General features: G+C 39.6%; 1 protein-coding gene across 1 annotated transcript in view; it reads right to left on the minus strand.

Annotated features, from left to right (window-relative positions):
* The window catches only part of ELP1 (elongator acetyltransferase complex subunit 1), a 61,413-nt gene that overhangs the window by 35,942 nt on the left and 6,929 nt on the right, over window positions 1-18,542 (minus strand). The window contains exons 3-10 of the mRNA XM_081104108.1: window positions 14,833-14,985; window positions 11,252-11,333; window positions 10,469-10,549; window positions 8,056-8,141; window positions 6,472-6,568; window positions 5,557-5,647; window positions 4,181-4,304; window positions 2,879-2,972 (exon numbers count right to left, since the gene is read on the minus strand). Coding sequence (XP_080960234.1) covers window positions 2,879-2,972; window positions 4,181-4,304; window positions 5,557-5,647; window positions 6,472-6,568; window positions 8,056-8,141; window positions 10,469-10,549; window positions 11,252-11,333; window positions 14,833-14,985 — 808 coding nt within the window. The remainder of the gene's footprint in view (window positions 1-2,878; window positions 2,973-4,180; window positions 4,305-5,556; window positions 5,648-6,471; window positions 6,569-8,055; window positions 8,142-10,468; window positions 10,550-11,251; window positions 11,334-14,832; window positions 14,986-18,542) is intronic.

Below are 18,542 nucleotides of genomic sequence, written 5' to 3' on the forward strand. Positions count from 1 at the left end.
CATGAAGACAAAATGTCAAGCTCAATAAAGTCAGAAACACATGTTTATTTTTGCCTCTACCTTCAAACTTTTCAATCGTGAGGATGGAAGGCTAAGACAAGACAGTGTTTTAGTCAGTTGTTTTTTTTCATAAAGAATTAGAAAGAAGATAAGAAGATTAAAAGTATTAAAACACTCAATCCAGAAGTTCTGGACTAGCACCACTATGTTCTATTAAGCTTAAGTTGCTTATTACTTTCTCCCTAGTGCTTTGCATGCAACTGGGTGCAAGGCTCTCTGGTATTAACTAGGATTCAGCTGTCTGAGGGAGATTAGCAAGCAATTATCTTTTCCAATATCTATTAAAAGCAGAGACCTAATCCTGGAGGGTGGGGAAAATGGGGAGATGTTGGTAAAAGGGTACAAACTTTCAGTTACAAGATAAGTAAGTTCCAGGGACCTAATGTACAGCATGGTGACTACAGCTAACAATATAGTAACATATACTTGAAAGTTGCTAAGAGAGTTGATCTTAAATGTTCTCACAATAACAACAATAAAAATGGTAATTATGTGAGGTGAATCTCATTGTGGTAAACTTTTCACAATATATACATGTATCAAATCATACATTGTACATTTTAAACTTACACAGTTATATATCAATTGTATCTCAATAAAGCTAAAAAAAAAAAGACCTAATCATGTCAAGTCAAAAACAACTTTTATTAAACAGATGACACAAATAAATGAAGGTCTTGAGTATATTAAGAAATTTATTTCCTTTATCTCCCAGCTCACTAATTCTTAATTCAGTGATTACAGCAAATCTAACCCAGTTCTCTCACCTGGCTATTGCAATACATTTCCCTAGCAGTGAGTTGGTAAGCTAAACTTTCTGCTCATGCTGTGATAACAGGAATCATGGCTATTCTTATGTAACACATATCCTGAGCATATCAGTGCCTTGCCTGCCCTTGACACCGTGGTTCTCAGCCCTGGCTGCATGTTAAAAGTTATCTGGAAGCATTTTGCTTTTAAATTAAATATGGATAGTCTTCATTCCGATACAATGAATCCAATAAGATGAGGCCTGGAAAGTGTTTTGTTTTGTTTTCTAAAGGTGCAGCCAGGGTTGCCCAGCCGGGTGTGGCTCAGTGGTTGAGCTCAACCTATGAACCAGGAGAACATGGTTCAATTCCCAGTCAGGGGACATGTCCGGGTTGCAGGCTCGATCCCCAGTAGGGTGCATGCAGGAGGCAGCCAATCAATGATTCTCTCATTGATGTTTCTATCTCTCCCTCTCCCTTTCTCTCTGAAAGCAATAAAAATATATTTAAAAAATAAAAATAAAAAAAAAATAAAGGTGCAGCCAGTGTTGAAAACCACTGCGTCAAATGAATGAATGAAAAAATATTCAGTGCATTATTATTGATAATGAAAAAGTACAAAACTTTAAAAGTCTAACAAAATGGGATTTAATAAACTGCAGCACAAATGAATATTATCCAGTAATTTAAAATAATATAGATGGCTATCTAAAGTGGAAATACGTATGTGGCGGTAGAAAAGTAAGTTACAAAACTGATGCATCATACCTATCTATATACATAACAAAAATGAGATCATGGCTATACTGAAACATATCCATAAAATCTGGAAGATGAGAAAATTTCAATAGTGATTATTAAAGAGACAGAATTATGGATTAGCTATTTTCCTTCTCATCTTTATTGTGTAATGTTTTCACCTATTACATATATACTAAAAAATACCTATTTACACAACTTAAAAGGTATAGAGACAATTCTTTTTTTTTTTTTTTTTTAAATATATTTTATTGATTTTTCACAGAGAGGAAGGGAGAGAGATAGAGAGCTAGAAACATCGATGAGAGAGAAACATCAATCAGCTGCCTCCTGCACATCTCCCACTGGGGATGTGCCCGCAACCCAGGTACATGCCTTTGACCGGAATCGAACCTGGGACCTTTCAGTCCGTAGGCCGACGCTCTATCCACTGAGCCAAACCGGTTTCGGCATAGAGACAATTCTTATATCTAATCCAATTTCCCTTTCACTTTCACAGTGTAGTATTCCTTTGGTCAGCGTTGTGACTTCCTGTAGCAAAACCATCTAAGAAATTACTGGTGACCTGTAATGGTCAATTTTATATGTCAACTTGGCTAGGCCATGGTGCCAGGCTGAACACTAGTCTAGATATTGCTGGGAAGGTAGCAAGGTATTCTGTAGATGTGGTTAACATACACAATCAGGTAACTTTTTATCTTTCAATTTTCTAAAGAAATTATTTATTTATTAATTACTGAGTAACACTGGTTAGTAATAGTATATATTTTTTAGGTGTACGTTATAATTTGATATCTATATATACTGTAGAGTGCTTCCACCCAAATTCTAGTTTCCACCTGTCACCATAGATTTGATCTCCCTTACCCATTTCGCCCTACTACAATCAGTTGACTTTAAATAAAGCAGATTATCCTCCACAATGAGCAGGTTTCATCCAATGAATTAAAGGCCTTAAAGAGCAAGGGTTTCCTGGAGAAAAAGGAATTCTACCTCAAAAATGTAAAGTAGGATCCTGCCCGTCTGCATACTGCGGGCCTGTCCTATAAATTTCAGATAAGACTCAAACATCAAGCCCTACCTGAATTGCCAGCCTGCTGGCCTGCCCTGATTCTGTTTCTCTAAAGACCCGTGACTGATGCATGACTGAAACCATAAATAATCTAAACCTAACCACTGGCCCATCTCCACCGACCCCTCTCCACCAACTTTTATTCCACTGCAGAACTAAGTAGAAGGGATAAAGGCAACTCCACATCTACTTACAACTATATTTTATGGGGCAAAAGGCTGAAACAGTGCTGTCTTACCATAGGTTTTTAGAGTGGAATTTTCTTCCCTCTGAAGGTCTTCTGACCAAACTGCAAGAACAGTGGAATCTGCATTCCAGAGCAGGTCATTGACCTAGTAGGGAAAACAGACCTGTCATTGTCCTTTAACTATGTATTTACTTCAAAATCTTTATGATACCAGAATTCTCTGCTCTCACAAACCAAACAATCCTCTCCTGGAGCAGAGCCCTAGCTATAAATTATTAACCTACAGAGTCATTAAACAAATCTGTGTAGTCTGTCCTCATATGCAGAGGACTCTAGAAAATGCATTATGCCTAAAGATTAAAAGAGATTTAACAACCAAATGCAAGTGACATTTAGTCAATCAGAAACATCTATGGACTAGAGATCAGGGGTGGGCAAACTTTTTGACTCGAGGGCCACAATGGGTTCTTAAACTGGACTCAGAAGAAGGAGCTGCGGCCGTGTTTCCCGATGTTGCCATGTTAACACTGCTGCTGGTGAAGGAGCGGAGGGGAGAGCAAGAGAACTCTCCGCTCTTTCGGCTCCGCGGGCCGGATAGAACAGCCGAACAGGCCGGATCCGGCCCGCGGGCTGTAGTTTGCCCACGGCTGGATTAGATAATACTAAGGGATGATTACTAATTTTGTAATCTATGATAATGTAATTGTGGTTACTTATGGTTATTTAAAGAAAAATGTTCTTAACTGTTAGAAAAAAATATTAAAAGTACATTTCCTACAATTAAAAAAAAAAACAACCCTAGGAAATAAAATAAAAATGTGTGTGAATGTGTGTTTGTGTGTGAGGGCCAGAGAGAGGTGGATAAAATAATTTTGCAAAATGTTGGTATCTTACAAATAATAGGTACATGGGAGGTCATCCACCTCTTCTCTCCACTTTTAGTGTCTTTAATCAAAATTACCATTGGATGTGTATCTGCTCCAACAAAGATCCTAATGGTGCACATGCTGCTTAAGGTTTCAATGTTATGAATCAATGGCATCTTTATTGCTGGAAGAATTGTACTTTTGTCAAAATAAACAATAAAAACTAGCATTTCTATTTCCTGTCTATGTTTTATGTAGGGTGGGAAAGAAATACCATTTCTTCTTTAAAAATCTCTAAGAAAAAGAATTTCTCGTTTTTTAAGAAGAAGAAAAAAACCCACAAAAAAACTTAGTTATAAGAAGCCACTATTTCTATTACTACGTACACGGGAGCTTCTATTTACACACACGCCCATATCCAATATAAACCTTCTCTATAGCTGTGGCAAGTCCCTAAATTTGATTCTGAAACAACTCAGGCACCTACCTTCACCTCATCTTTGAGGAAAGGAAGCATAAACTGTCCATGGAGAAGTCCATTTTTCTCAAAAAACACCACGTCCTGCTGGTTGGGTTTATCTTGCGTGGATGCAATCAAACTGCCCGAGGGCCTTAAAGCAAACAGAGGGTGTTAGAAGGCCCCAAAGTACATGCAGCTGGCTTTAAACGAGATAAAATCAGGAGAAATTATTTTTTTCAGCAAAAACAAAAAGAAGCATCCAAGGAAGTTCCAAATTCCATGTCACTAGGTAAGCAGTCACCCTAGTCAGAGACTATGCCTGCCCACAGGAAAGCATGCCTTTCCCTAATTTGCACAAAGCCTCCACTTGCCCCCAAAGCCTCAGATTTAGAAGGCACTTGGGTGACTTTTTAAAAAGCCAATACTTTATTTAAATCACTGCATGTATAATGTCCATAACACCATAACCTATTTCTCCTTCAAGTAGATAGCTTCAGCAAGTATTCCATGCTCAGGCAGGATTTTTAAAGACTTCTCAATCACCTCATCTCTAGGTTTTAATTCAAATACATTTTTCTCTTTGCTCTATCATCCAACTGCTACTCAAATACTGGTGGGAAATGAGCTATCTAATACCCACAGACCTCGTGGCTTTGCATATAACAGATGCTACTGAGACGGTGGATGAGACACATCCTCTGTCTATATTAAGGGCAGCCACAATCACAAGCAGGCTGTGACCACACAAGAGTGCAGGGCCAAGAGAATCAGGCTGGATCCACCCTGCACGTTCCTCGGCAAACAGATTCCCGTGGCGTGGGAGATTGTGCATAGAAAGGAAGCCCTCTCCCTAGTCCTCACCAGAGCTCCACTACCCACAGAGCTGTGCATACAGCGACTTCCCTTCTAAGCACCATTTTCTCTTTCATACAATGGCTTCATGGAGACCCTGCCTATAACCTACAAAACGTATGAGCCTCGGAATTGTGAGATCTGTGAAGAAACTCAGAATCTACTATTCAAATTGAAGTCAGACTTCAGGGAACTAATAAAGAAAAAAACATACAGGCTTACAGCCAAATGAAAAAAAGTAATTCTCTTTTTGTGTTATATAAACACCCACATTCAATAGATACCACCTCTACCCCAGTTCCAAGAATTCTTTTTTCTTTGTATTCTTTTTTCTTTATTGATTAAGGTATTACATATGTGTCCTTATCTCCCCCCCCACTCCCATTGCTTCTCCATCCCCCCACTCAGGCCCTCACCCCCCCGGTGTCTGTGTCCATTGGTTAGGCTTATATGTTTGCATACAAGTCCTTTGGTTGATCTCTTCCCCTTACCCCCACCCTCAGTTCCAAGAATTCTGAGGAAGGAGTTAAAAGATTTCTTCTCCCACTCACTTCCAGGCCAGAGCTGGGCCCAGTCCTGCCACAGGCTCACTGGTTGACTGTAAAGCAAACTCACGGTTCCACACTCGGACCTTCCGAGCCCCTATGCAGTAGGTACAGAGGAAACAAAACAACAAACAAACTTAAAGCATTATGATAAGTATTGTCAAGTTGAAACTTTTCAAACACCCCCCTTATTAACAAAAACTGCCATAGTTTTACAAACAAATTAGATTAATCTTGGTAAAAATTTGTGTCCAACACAGAGGAGGCTGGATAAAATAGCCTCAAAGAACTCTTCTAATTCTTAGTTCTAAATTCATTAATATCTAAAGTATATCTTCAATATATATAAAAGCCTAAGAGACCGTTATGATTGAACAACCAGTTGCTCTGATACGCACTGACCACCAGGGGGCAGGTGCTCAACGCAGGAGCTGCCCCCTGGTGGTCAGTGTGCTCCCACAGCCACCCTCCTGCGGCCAGCCAACCTCCCACGGTCCCTCCCCACAATGGCTCTGTTCACTGGCCAGGCAGAGGGACCCCACTCATGCACAAATTTGTGCACTGGGCCTCTAGTTACGTAATAAAAGAAAACTTTCACCGAGAAAGAAAAAATTGCCCTGGCCAGTTGGGCGACATCCCATGCAACAAAATGTTGCCAGTTGGATTTTCATACACCAAAAGGCTGCCTGTGTTGTGGGCTCAATCCCCAGTGGAGATTGTGTAGCAGGCAGCAGATCGATGTTTCACTCTCACATTGATGTTTCTCTCTCTCTCTCCCTCTCCTTTCCTCTATCTCTAAGAATCAATTTTTTAAAAATCTTTAAAATGCTGAGTATCACCTAAGAAAAAAGAGAATAAACTTTCCTGAATTTAATAAGATAAACTGTTTGTTTGTTTGTTTAACGCAATTTATTTCCATACCTGTCTCTGGGCAAACAACGCTCACGGCAAAAAACTGTCCATCACCACGCCAGGTGATTTGTGGTCTTTGGTCATCCCAGGGCAAAGCAGACTCAATCTAAAGAGATGAGGAAAGACAAATGTCAGTGGGTGCCTTAAATGGCCCCGAATCAAACAAGCCTCAGGCTATTAAATGTCAATCTTTCATATGATATTAAGCTACCTAGAAAAAACCAGCTCCACAGAAACCTCAGGAACTCTTCTAATGAAAGGATTCTCAGATGCAGAAATCACTAATAGAAAAGAACTTCAAACAAAACAAAATCCTTCTTTGGGCATTAAAAAAAAAAAGGCTTTCAAGCAACAGGAAGAAAGCTACCGATCGAGATATTAACACCAATGAGTTGAGGAATCTACCAGGTAACTTCAACAAGAAAATAAATGTTGTTTGTCTAAATATAAACAGAACAGAGAGAGAGTTCTATTTGTTGTGTAAGCTTCACAACAGTGCACAGAAGAGCGGAGCCAGAGGTAATAAAGGCAGCAGCGATGATGAACACAGTCCAGTGCCACCTGCATCTCAATCCTGATGGCCTTCAAGACAGAAACCAACTTTGCGGGGTTGGGGAACACTCCGCCTGAGCAGCCATCATCCATTCCTGTGACAGGTTAAGTCAGAATGGTGCCACCATCTGCACCCCAGGGAATACACTGGCAGCCTAACCAGATTCATTCTAGGCGAAACGAAACCATGGTAGAGAACACAAACTTCCTCAGGTGCAGGGTTAAGAGATGAAATACGATTCACAAAATGCAGCTAGAAATAATGAAAGATGAAAAATGTACCTGGCAGGCAGTACATGACTCATTTATCCTATAAGGGCAGTTCATGGAAATTTCTACATATAATATACACACAATGCTTTCATTTGCTCAGGCCCCAAATCATCTTCAATTCCACTCTCTCCCACCCCACACTTGATCCATTATTAATAAATCTTGTAGCTCTACCTTCAAAATGTATCCAGAATGAAGGAAAATAAGTTTCATCCAAAAGGAAAAATCAGGAAAAAATATCTAATATCTACATATGTAGGAAAGTATAAAAACAGTTCTTTTGCATATCGAGAAGAGATACACGAAGTGTTTTATTTCTATCTGTGGTTTACTTTTTACACTGAGTATTGGTTATAATTATTCCATACACTGAAAAAATAAAAGGTGAAGCAACTGGCATTAAAAAAGAAGGATCTGCCGTAACCGGTTTGGCTCAGGGGATAGAGCGTCGGCCTGCGGACTGAAAGGTCCCAGGTTCGATTCCGGTCAAGGGCATGTACCTTGGTTGCAGGCATATCCCCAGTGTGGGGTGTGCAGGAGGCAGCTGGTCGATGTGTCTCTCTCATCGATGTTTCTGACTTTCTATCCCTCTCCCTTCCTCTCTGTAAAAAATCAATAAAATATATTTTAAAAAAAAAAAAAAAAAGAAGGATCTTCCTAGGAGGACTCATTCCCTGAGGTTTTCTGAACATCGTCAGCTTTACTAAAGCACAAGACATCTGTCCCTTATTAGCCTCTAAGCGTCTTTATCCATCAGATCAACCTTACCATTTGCACCTGAAAGGCCGCTTGCCTGCCTTCTGATCCGTGGAACTGGGTCTCCTTCCTGCCCCATCCAACTGTGATAAACTTGTCTAGAGAACAAATGATTGAGAACATGCAAGACAACCAGTGAGCTAAATGAAATTAAATAAAAGCAGTTTCATTGCTAGTTTCAAGAAGTTGGGGACTGTAATTACTTGGGTGCTCTGAGACCTCTCAATAAATTGACCAGCAGTCAACATTATGAAAAAGTAGGTGGGATTAACTAGGCCCAGGGCACTTTCCCATGCAAAGGTGTGCTGGTTACTATCTATCTCTATGATTGTCCTCAAAGCTGAACGCCCCAGAGACCCATCCTGGATCCTTCACTCTTCCAGGACCATACCTGCTCCTTGAGCAAGTTCACCTACTCCCAAGATTGTAAAGATTCCTGCATGCCAATGATTTGGCCCCTTATATTTGCCTACTTCACATAGTGATACCATGTACCCCTGAAACAAACCAAAAACAGAACTCACCACCTACACCTTACAGTCCAGCACTTCCCACCTTCCCTCTCAAATCCTGGCACCTTTATTCCCACCACCTGAGCTTCAGGCTGGAGTCCCATTAAACCAGCGTTCTCAACCTGTGGGTCGTGACCCCTTTGGGGGTCAAACGACCCTTTCACAGGGGTCGCCTCAGACCATCGGAAAACATATATAATTACATATCGTTTTTGTGATTAATCACTATGCTTTAATTATGTTCAATTTGTAACAATGAAATTGGGGTCACCACAACATGAGGAACTGTATTAAAGGGTCGCGGCATTAGGAAGGTTGAGAACCACTGCATTAAACTTTCTTCTTGACCTGCATACCCAAAGCCTACAACTGTACTTTCTAAACTGGTATTTTTCAAACCGGCTAGGGCAGGAGAGGAACCATGCACACATATTCCAAAAGAGTTGCTCAGATAATTCCAAACAATGTACTCCCATCCCCGTTGAGAATCAAATTTTTCCTGAATTTATTCCCTCTTTCGGCCCCACCACCCACCTTCTTTATCCCTCACCTACATTCCTATGGCAACCTCTTGCCAGGTCACCCTTCCTCTTCCCTCTGCACCAATCACTCAATCTTGTATCATCAAAACCTTTAATGGCTGATCACCTATAACTCAATGTTCAAATTCCCTTCCTACCAAATGTAATCGAAATCCATCCTGTTTATTTCATTCCACATTCATGTCCTGCCAACCATCGATGCTTAAGTATTCACAGTTGTCTGAAAAAATTATGATATGTCAAAGGCTTCCGGGAAACACCTTGCCCTGGAATGGGTTTATTCACTTGTTTGGTCCACTTCCCTCCCCTCCCCCCTCATTTACCCAAGACCAACTGCAGTAGCCACGTCTGTGAAGTCTTCCCTCTCCATTACTCCCTTCCTCCCCTTATGCTACTCTAGTTGTCAGTGAACTAACGGAACTCCTTAAGAGAAAAGCCAAATTCTCTACAGCACCTAACACTGCTGGGTTCATACCGACCCCACAATTGTTACTGAACAAATAAATTACTTCTGAATGAATAAATGAGTAGCCATTTTCTAAATGACTTCTCAGAGTTGGTGGAATAAGAAGGCATGAAATTAGACCTCAGCAAAAGTTAAAAATCTTTCCTGTTTTCTCCCCAAAGTTGTACCCCAGAAATGCCCTCCTCATTCTAGCTCAGAAGTGAGGAAACTTTTTTTCTGCCAAGGGCCATTTCGATATTTATGACATCATTCAAGGGCCATACAAAATTATCAACTTCACAATTAGCCTGCTATATTTGGTCAAACATTAACTCATCCCTAATGTCTTGGCAGGGCCAGGCCAAATGATTTTGCAGCCTTCTATACAGCCTATAGCTGGACGTTCCCCGCCTCTGTCTAGCTCAGTGATGGCGAACCTATGACACGCGTGTCAGAGGTGACACGCGAATTCATTTTTTTGGTTGATTTTTCTTTGTTAAATGGCATTTAAATATATACAATAAATATCAAAAATATAAGTCTTTGTTTTACTATGGTTGCAAATATCAAAAAATTTCTATATGTGACATGGCACCAGAGTTAAGTTAGGGTTTTTCAAAAGGTTCGCCATCACTGGCCTAGCTAGTGTAGTCCCTTTCCTGAGCAACAACTATCAAGATGACCCTAAGCATAGATTTCTATTCCCCAGATTATTGACAAAGCTAACTCTCAGACCGGGAGAGGCACTGAAGTATGCCTTTCAAGATCAGAAGTGGGTCAAAGGAACTGGGCAATCAGACACTTAATGAATGGAAGTTCAAACATTACAGTCCTTTGGGTTATGACATGGAGATTAGTGCGCAAGACAATGATCAAACTTGAGTGGAACTCAGATCATAAGACATTTCAAACAAAGCTGAACTCACTTTCACCAAAATCATCCTGGTGGATCTGATGCTCCATGATCGGTTCAAAGTCTTTTGTCATCATAATCAGAGTCTGTTGACCTTGAAGGGGCACAAACAAGAATGATTTCATTTGCATACAACAAATTTGCCATTCCATAAGTAACAATGGCACCGTAAGCTACAGAGCTGGTGTGAAGGAGTTTATAGTCAGAATAAGACAGACAGAATTCATTCTAAATGTTTGACTCTCATAAAAGCAAAGAGTTTTTGACGTGATGCTTATTCTCAGCTATTTATGTTGTAAAGCTAACATAAAAGTCCTCTCTAAATTGTAACACTGGTATAATTGTTCAAAGAAAATTTTTGAAACCTACACAGCTTAACCCTGTGAGATATTAGGAGCCATCCTATATAATAAAAGCCTAATATGCTAAGGGTCCGGTTGTCCATTCAACAAATCAAAGTGTAATACGTTAATGATATGCTAAGGTCGCTCAACCGCTCACTCTGATGTGCACTGACCACCACGGGGCAGACACTCAATGCAGGAGCTGCTCCCGGTGGTCACTGCGCTCCCACAGGGGGAGCACTGCTCGGCCAGAAGCCAGGCTCACGGCTGGTGAGCTCAGCGGCGGTGGCTGGCCTGTGGCAGTGCTAAGGATGTCAGGCTAACAGCTTCCAAGGGCTCCCAGACTGCAAGGGGGTGCAGACTGGGCTGAGGGACCCCCTGAAGTGCATGAATTTCATGCACTAGGCCTCTAGTGTTTTATAAAAGTCAGATGAGATTAATAACAAGTTTACCTGTAGCAAGAAGCACCAGCTCTTGATCAGGACTCCAACTCATGACTGCAATACCACTGGCTACACTCCCTACACATTCCAGCTGAGACAGACAGAAAAAAAGTAAGAGAGATTAAAACCCCACTGTCTCAGTGAAAATTTACTATAACCATAATCAAAATAATTAGAAACAAAACACACAACTGTGAATATATTCAATAAACATTTATTCAGTATCAGGTATTGAGAGACTAGGCATGGCACAGGGCACAGGAAGTGGGCGTGACTATGGACACGCCATTCCTCCCAGAGTTATCTCACAAAGGATATGAAAAGATGGCTCTACAGTGGGATTAGAGCTATCGTTGAGGTTTCTGGGAATTAAGTGAAGGCTCAGAGCAAGAAAGCACTAGTGGCCCAGGAGTTCAGGAAAGCTTTTCTGGAAAGGTGCCTTGAAGGTGATAATAGGGCCAGGAAAGAGACAACAGGGGGAAATGCAATATTGAGGCACAAAATTAAAAAAAAGAGCAGTTAAATAACAGCTGCAAGTAGAGCATAAGGCATACATACACACACACACACACACACACACACACACACACACACGATGATGGGGGAGGGAAGAGGCTAAAAAGAATTTGGGGAACACATTATGAAAGGTTCTATAAGGTACAATAAGAACATGGATTCTGTCTTGCATACATTGAAAAGCCACAAATAGGGAGGATTAGCACCATTTAATTAAATGAATGGACAGGAGGAGCTCAGCAATCAGGAAAAATTGCTACAGAAAGTTTTGAAAATAAAAGCGTACCTTTTAAATGTGAGAAACACTATTTAAGTTGTACTTGATGTCTTTGATATTTCTTACCATAAAATGAAAGTAAGATTTATTACTGCACTAAATGCAATGGTTAAAAGCAAAGGTATCAGATTTAGATTGCCAGGGTTCATATCCCCTCTGAAAACTGTATGACTTTGGCCTAGTTACTTAACCTCTCTGTGCCTCAATTTCCTCTAGTTCTAAAGAATCGGAAAACACTCTCATAAAATTGTAGTGAATATTAAATAAAATTCTGCTTGAAAAGCACTTGACAAAGTGCCTGGCACATTGTAAACATTGACTAAATGTCTGTTACTACTATCATTATATTATTAGTAATACTATAAGTCTCATTGCACAATCAATGTTAAAGAGATCACAACTCATGTAGTAATCAAAGAACTTTAGAAAGACTTAGACTATTTTAGTGTGAAACTCTTGCTGTTAAAAAGGTAAGGATAGAAATCCAGAAATCAGTCTTTTGCTAGAATAGAGAAAGAGGCTAACGGTTGAAATCTATCTCCTTTGGCAATCAGAAATATTTCAGGAGGAACCAAGATGGCGGCATAGGTTAACACCGGAGTTTGCTGCCTTGAACAACTACTTCAAAAGTGAAACTAAAAAACGGAACGGACATCACCCAGAACCACAGGAACGCTGCCTGAGTGGAAGTCCTACAACTGGGAGGAAAGAGAAACGCATACGGACACTCAGAGGAGGCGCAGTGCTGAAGTCAAATTCTGAGGTGCGGAGTGTGCGGAGCAGGCTGGCGGCGGAGGGCACGGTTGGCGTTTTCAATCGGGAGGGAGTCGCAGACTCTGAGCTCCAGATACGGGCGAGTCTTTAGGGACCCAGACTCAAACGGGAGAAGCGGGACTGTCTGGCTTCGGTCAGAGCGAGTGCAGCTTTCTCTCCGAGGTTTGCAGCGGGTGCTGGGACTCAGAGAGGCAGAGCCCCTGGGGATAGGACCGAGAGCCGCCATAACTGCTCTCTCCAGCCCACCCTGTTGATCCTGTGCGACCCGCCCCGCCCAAGCCCTGCACAGAGCCATTTGCCGGATAGCCTCAGGCAAAGGCTAGATTAGCACCTCCCTAGAGGACAGAAGTTCTCTCACTGCAGACACAGCTGATTCTCATAGCCACTTGGCCTGGAGGTCAAACCCTCCCTGGTATTAGCTACAACAATCAAGGTTTAACTATAAGACTGCGCACAAAGACCACTAGGGGGTGCACCAAGGAAGCATAACAAAATGCGGAGACAAAGAAACAGGACAAAATTGTCAATGGAAGATATAGAGTTCAGAACCACACTTTTAAGGTCTCTCAAGAACTGTTTAGAAGCCGCCGATAAACTTAATGAGATCTACAAGAAAACTAATGAGACCCTCGATGTTATATTGGGGAACCAACTAGAAATTAAGCATACACTGACTGAAATAAAGAATATTATACAGACTCCCGACAGCAGAACAGAGGAGCGCAAGAATCAAGTTAATGATTTGAAATGCGAGGAAGCAAAAAACACCCAACCGGAAAAGCAAAATGAAAAAAGAATCCAAAAATGTGAGGATAGTGTAAGGAGCCTCTGGGACAGCTTCAAGCGTACCAACATCAGAATTATAGGGGTGCCAAAAGGAGAGAGAGGGCAAGATATTGAAAACCTATTTGAAGAAATAATGACAGAAAACTTCCCCCACCTGGTGAAAGAAATGGACTTACAGGTCCAAGAAGCGCGGAGAACCCCAAACAAAAGGAATCCAAAGAGGACCACACCAAGACACATCATAATTAAAATGCCAAGAGCAAAAGATAAAGAGAGAATCTTAAAAACAGCAAGAGAAAGAAACTCAGTTACCTACAAGGGAATACCCATACGACTGTCAGCTGATATCTCAACAGAAACTTTGCAGGCCAGAAGGGAGTGGCAAGAAATATTCAAAGTGATGAATACCAAGAACCTACAACCAAGATTACTTTATCCAGCAAAGCTATCATTCAGAACTGAAGGTCAGATAAAGAGCTTCACAGATAAGGAAAAGCTAAAGGAGTTCATCACCACCAAACCAGGATTATATGAAATGCTGAAAGGTATCCTTTAAGAAGAGGAAGAGGAAGAAAAAGGTAAAGATACAAATTATGAACAACAAATATGCATCTATCAACAAGTGAATCTAAGAATCAAGTGAATAAATAATCTGATGAACAGAATGAACTTGTGATTATAATAGAATCAGGGACATAGAAAGGGAATGGACTGACCATTCTTGGGGGGGAAAGGGGTGTGGGAGATGCGGGAAGAGACTGGACAAAAATCGTGCATCTATGGAAGAGGACAATGGGTGGGGAGTGAGGGCGGAGGGTGGGGCGGGAACTGGGAGGAGAGGAGTTATGGGGGGGAAAAAAGAGGAACAAATGTAATAATCTGAACAATAAAGATTTAATTAAAAAAAAAAAAAGAAACATTTCAAAGACTTTCTAATTGAGAAATATCGTTACAACTCAGGATCAGATTTTGGTAAGAGGTGAACTACACCACACAAGAATGGCCAGGTTGTAATTGTTCTGATTAACAAATGCAGTAGACAAAACTGAGTTTTAGAAGAATCCTGAAAGATAGCTGAAGCCAAACCAACAATTTTTTTGTAAAGAAATATATATTGCAACGACTGTAATTTGTAAAATGCTTAAATAGTACATCGCCTGAATTTTTAAACTTCTAAGCAAAGAAAGTCCTGTTGGAGGATGCTTGAGACTTCCTCCACAAGGAATATTGCACTTACCTGGAGCGTGCTGAGATTGCACAGTATGACATCTCCAGAAGCCGTGGCCATGCACACAGACTCCTGATCCAGCAAGTCCTGAATACCAACAATGCGGCCACTTCCATCCTCTGGGAGAAAGCCTTCTGCCACTAAAGAAATTTCATTTCTCACCTTCCATCAAAACAAACACATAAGCAAATTAAGCCCATCTACTTACAAGAACAATTCACAACATTTCCAGAAATAAAATGCTTTTTAATGCTTCTTTTATAATATAAAAGCTTTCAAAAAATTTTTTTTCTAGATAAAAATCCAAACTTTCACTTAAGGACTCTCATAACCCTACTATCTTTAACAAGAAAAATAGTTAATGCAACCTTTTTGATAAGCAAACACAAAATATAAGCAAAAAGCCTGGTCTCTTAAAAAATATCCAATAAAACATAAAGCTAATAACTACGGCTTCCTTTTTCTTTCTTTTTCTGACTATAGTTTTCTAAGATTTCTATCAATGGAGGAAGGGGACTAAGAATGTAATCACCTAAAATACATTAGTAGCAAAATATAATTAAGGAAAGGTATTAGAATCAATCCAAATAGCTTTTAAATATATACAGGGGTGGGCAAAAGTAGGTTTACAGTTGAGTACATGAAACAGCTTATTTTTTATTTCATTTAAAAATTTTTATTGTTGAGGGTATTACAGATGTCCCACCATTTTCCACATCCGCCTGGCTCCCACCCTACCCCAGGCCTTCACCATACTATTGTCTGGTAAACAAGTTCTTTGTTTAATCTCTTCCCACTTCTCCCCCGACTCCTCTCTGAGATCTGCCAGTCTGTTCCATGCTTCCATGTCTCTGGACCTATTTTTGATCAGCTTATTTTGTTCATTAGATTCCACATATAAGTAAAATCATGATATTTGTCTCTCTCTTGATTGGTTTTCACTTTGCATAATAATCTCCAGGTCCCTCCATTCTGTCACAAAGGGTAAAAGATCCTTCTTTTTGTACAGCTGCATAGTATTCCATTGTGTAAATGTACAATGGCTTTTTTATCCATTCAACCACTTATGGGCACTTGGGCTGTTTCCAGATCTTAGCTATTGTAAATAATGCTGCTATGAACATAGAGGTACATATATTGTTTCTGGTTGGTGTTTTGGGATTCTTAGAATGTATTCCCAGAAGTGAGATCGCTGGGTCAAACAGTAGTTACACTTTTAATTTTTTGAGGATTCTCCATACTGTTTTCCATAGTGCCTGCACAGTTTGCATTTCCACTACAGTTCCCTTTTCCCTACATCCTCACCAGCATTGGTTGATTTTCTTTTATGGTAGCCATTCTGCCAGGTATGAGATGGTACCTCACTGTCATTTTCATCTCTCTGATGATTAGTGACGTTGAGCATTTTTCCATGTCTCTAGGTCAACTGTATATCCCTTTTGCAGAAGTGTCTATTCAGGTCTTTTGCCCATTTTTAAAATGTATTGTCTTCCTTTTTTTGTATAAGTTCTTTATATGTTTGGGAAATTAACCCCGTACCAGATGTATCACTGGTAAATATGTTCTCCCTTTTCATTTTGTGATATCTTTGCTGCTCAGAAACCTTTTGGTTTGATATGGTCCAATCTGCTTATTTTTTTCCCGTTTCTCTTGCTCTATGAGATGTATCGGCAAAAATTCTGCTACTTGAGATGTCTGAGTTTGATGCCTATGGTTTCTTCTGGGATTTTTATGGTTTTTGCAACTTACATTTATGTCTGTTATCCTTTTTGGATTCATTCTTGTGTATGGTGTAAGTTGATAATCTAGTTTCATTTTTTTTGCATGTACCTGTCAAATTTTCCCAATACCATTTATTGAATAGACTGTCTTTACTCCATTGTATGCTCTTGCCTACTTTATCAAGTATTAATTAACCATATTGGCTTGGGCTAATTTCTGGGGTCTCTGCTCTGTTCCACTGCTCTATATGTCTATTCTTGTGCTAGTACAGGCTGCTTTTATTGCATTGGCTTTGTAGTATAGTTTGATATCTGGTATTGTGATCCCTCCAACTTTGTTCTTCTTTCTTAAGATTGTTGTGGCTATTGGAGGTCTTTTTTGGTTCTGTATAAATTTCTGGAATATTTGTCCTAGATCTGTGAAATAAGCAGAAGGTATTTTAATGGGGATTACACTGAATCTACAGATTGCTTTGGGTAGTATGGGCATTCTAATGATCAATTCTTCCAATCCATGAACAAGGTATATGTTTCTACCGTTTATATTTTCCTGTTTTTGTTTTTCAATTATCTATAGCTTACTGAGTACAGGATTTTTACCTTTTTGGTTAAATTTTTTCCTAGGTTCCTTATTTTTTTCATTGCAATAGTAAATGGGATTTTTTTTTTTTTTTTTAGTTTCTCTTCTGGAGAGTTCTTTATTGGTGTATAAAAATGCTATCGATTTTTGGATGTTAATTTTGTTACTTTGCAGAAATAAATGTAGTTTTTGGTAAAAATCTTTAGGGTTTTCTATGTACAATATCATGTCATTTGTGAATAATAAGTTTTACTTAACCTCTTTCAATTTGGACGCTTTTTATTTTTTCTTATTGTCTTATTGCTATAACTAAGACTAACAGTACTATGTTGAAAAAGAGCGCTGAAAGTGGACAGACAACCCTGTCTTGTTCCTATTTTTAGGGGAAACGTATTTTAGTTTTTGCCCATTGCATATGATGTTGGCAGTACGTTTGTCATATATGGCCTTTATTATGTTGATATTTTGAGGTATGCTCCTTCTATTCTCATTTTGCAGAGTGTTTAATAAAAAATGGGTGCTGGATCTTGTCGAATCCATTCTCTGAGTCTATCTATATGACCATGTGATTTTTATCCTTCGTGTTTATGTGACATAACACATTTGAGATGTGAATAATGTACATGCCTCGCATAGCCAGAATGAATCCCACTTGCTCATGGTGTACAATCTTTTCAATGTATTGCTAAATCTGGTTTGCTAATATTTTGTTTAGGATTTTAGCATCTATGTTCATCAGAGATATTGGACTCTAATTTTCTTTCTTTGTAGTGTCTCTATCTGGTTTTGGAATTAGGATAATGCTGGCCTTATAAAAGGAGCTTAGAAGCCTTCCTCCACTTGAATTTTTTAGAATAGTTTGAGGATGATAGGTGTTAGTTCTTTTTTGAATGTTTGGTAAAACTCCCTATGAAGCCATCCAGGCCAGGTCTTTTGTTTGCTGAGAGGTTGTTTTTTTTAACTGCTGCTTCAATTTCATTAATTGTTACCAGCCTATTCAGGGTTTTCTGATTCCTCCTGATTGAGTTTTAGAATACTGTATGTTTCCAGGAATTTGTCAATTTCACCGAGGCTGTCTGTTGGAATATAGGTGTTCATAGTATTTTCTTTCAACCCTTTGTATTTCTGTGGTGTCAGTTGTTACTTCATCTCTTTCATTGCTGATTTTATTTATTTGGGTCATCACTTCTTTGTTTTTTGATGAATCTGGCTAAGGTGTTTATCTTTTTTATCTTTTTAATAATCTTATCTTTTTGAAGAACCAGCTCTTGGTTACACTGATCTTTTATATTGTATATTTATCCTCCATGTAACTTATTTCCACTCTGATCTTTATTATTCCTTTCCCTCTCCTTCCTCTGGGCTTTTCTTATTGTTCTAAGTTGTAGGGTTAGATTGTTTATTTGAGCTTTTTCTTG

The sequence above is a fragment of the Myotis nattereri genome, assembly GCF_964212035.1.
Source record: "Myotis nattereri genome assembly, chromosome: 12".
NCBI lineage: Eukaryota > Metazoa > Chordata > Mammalia > Chiroptera > Vespertilionidae > Myotis > Myotis nattereri.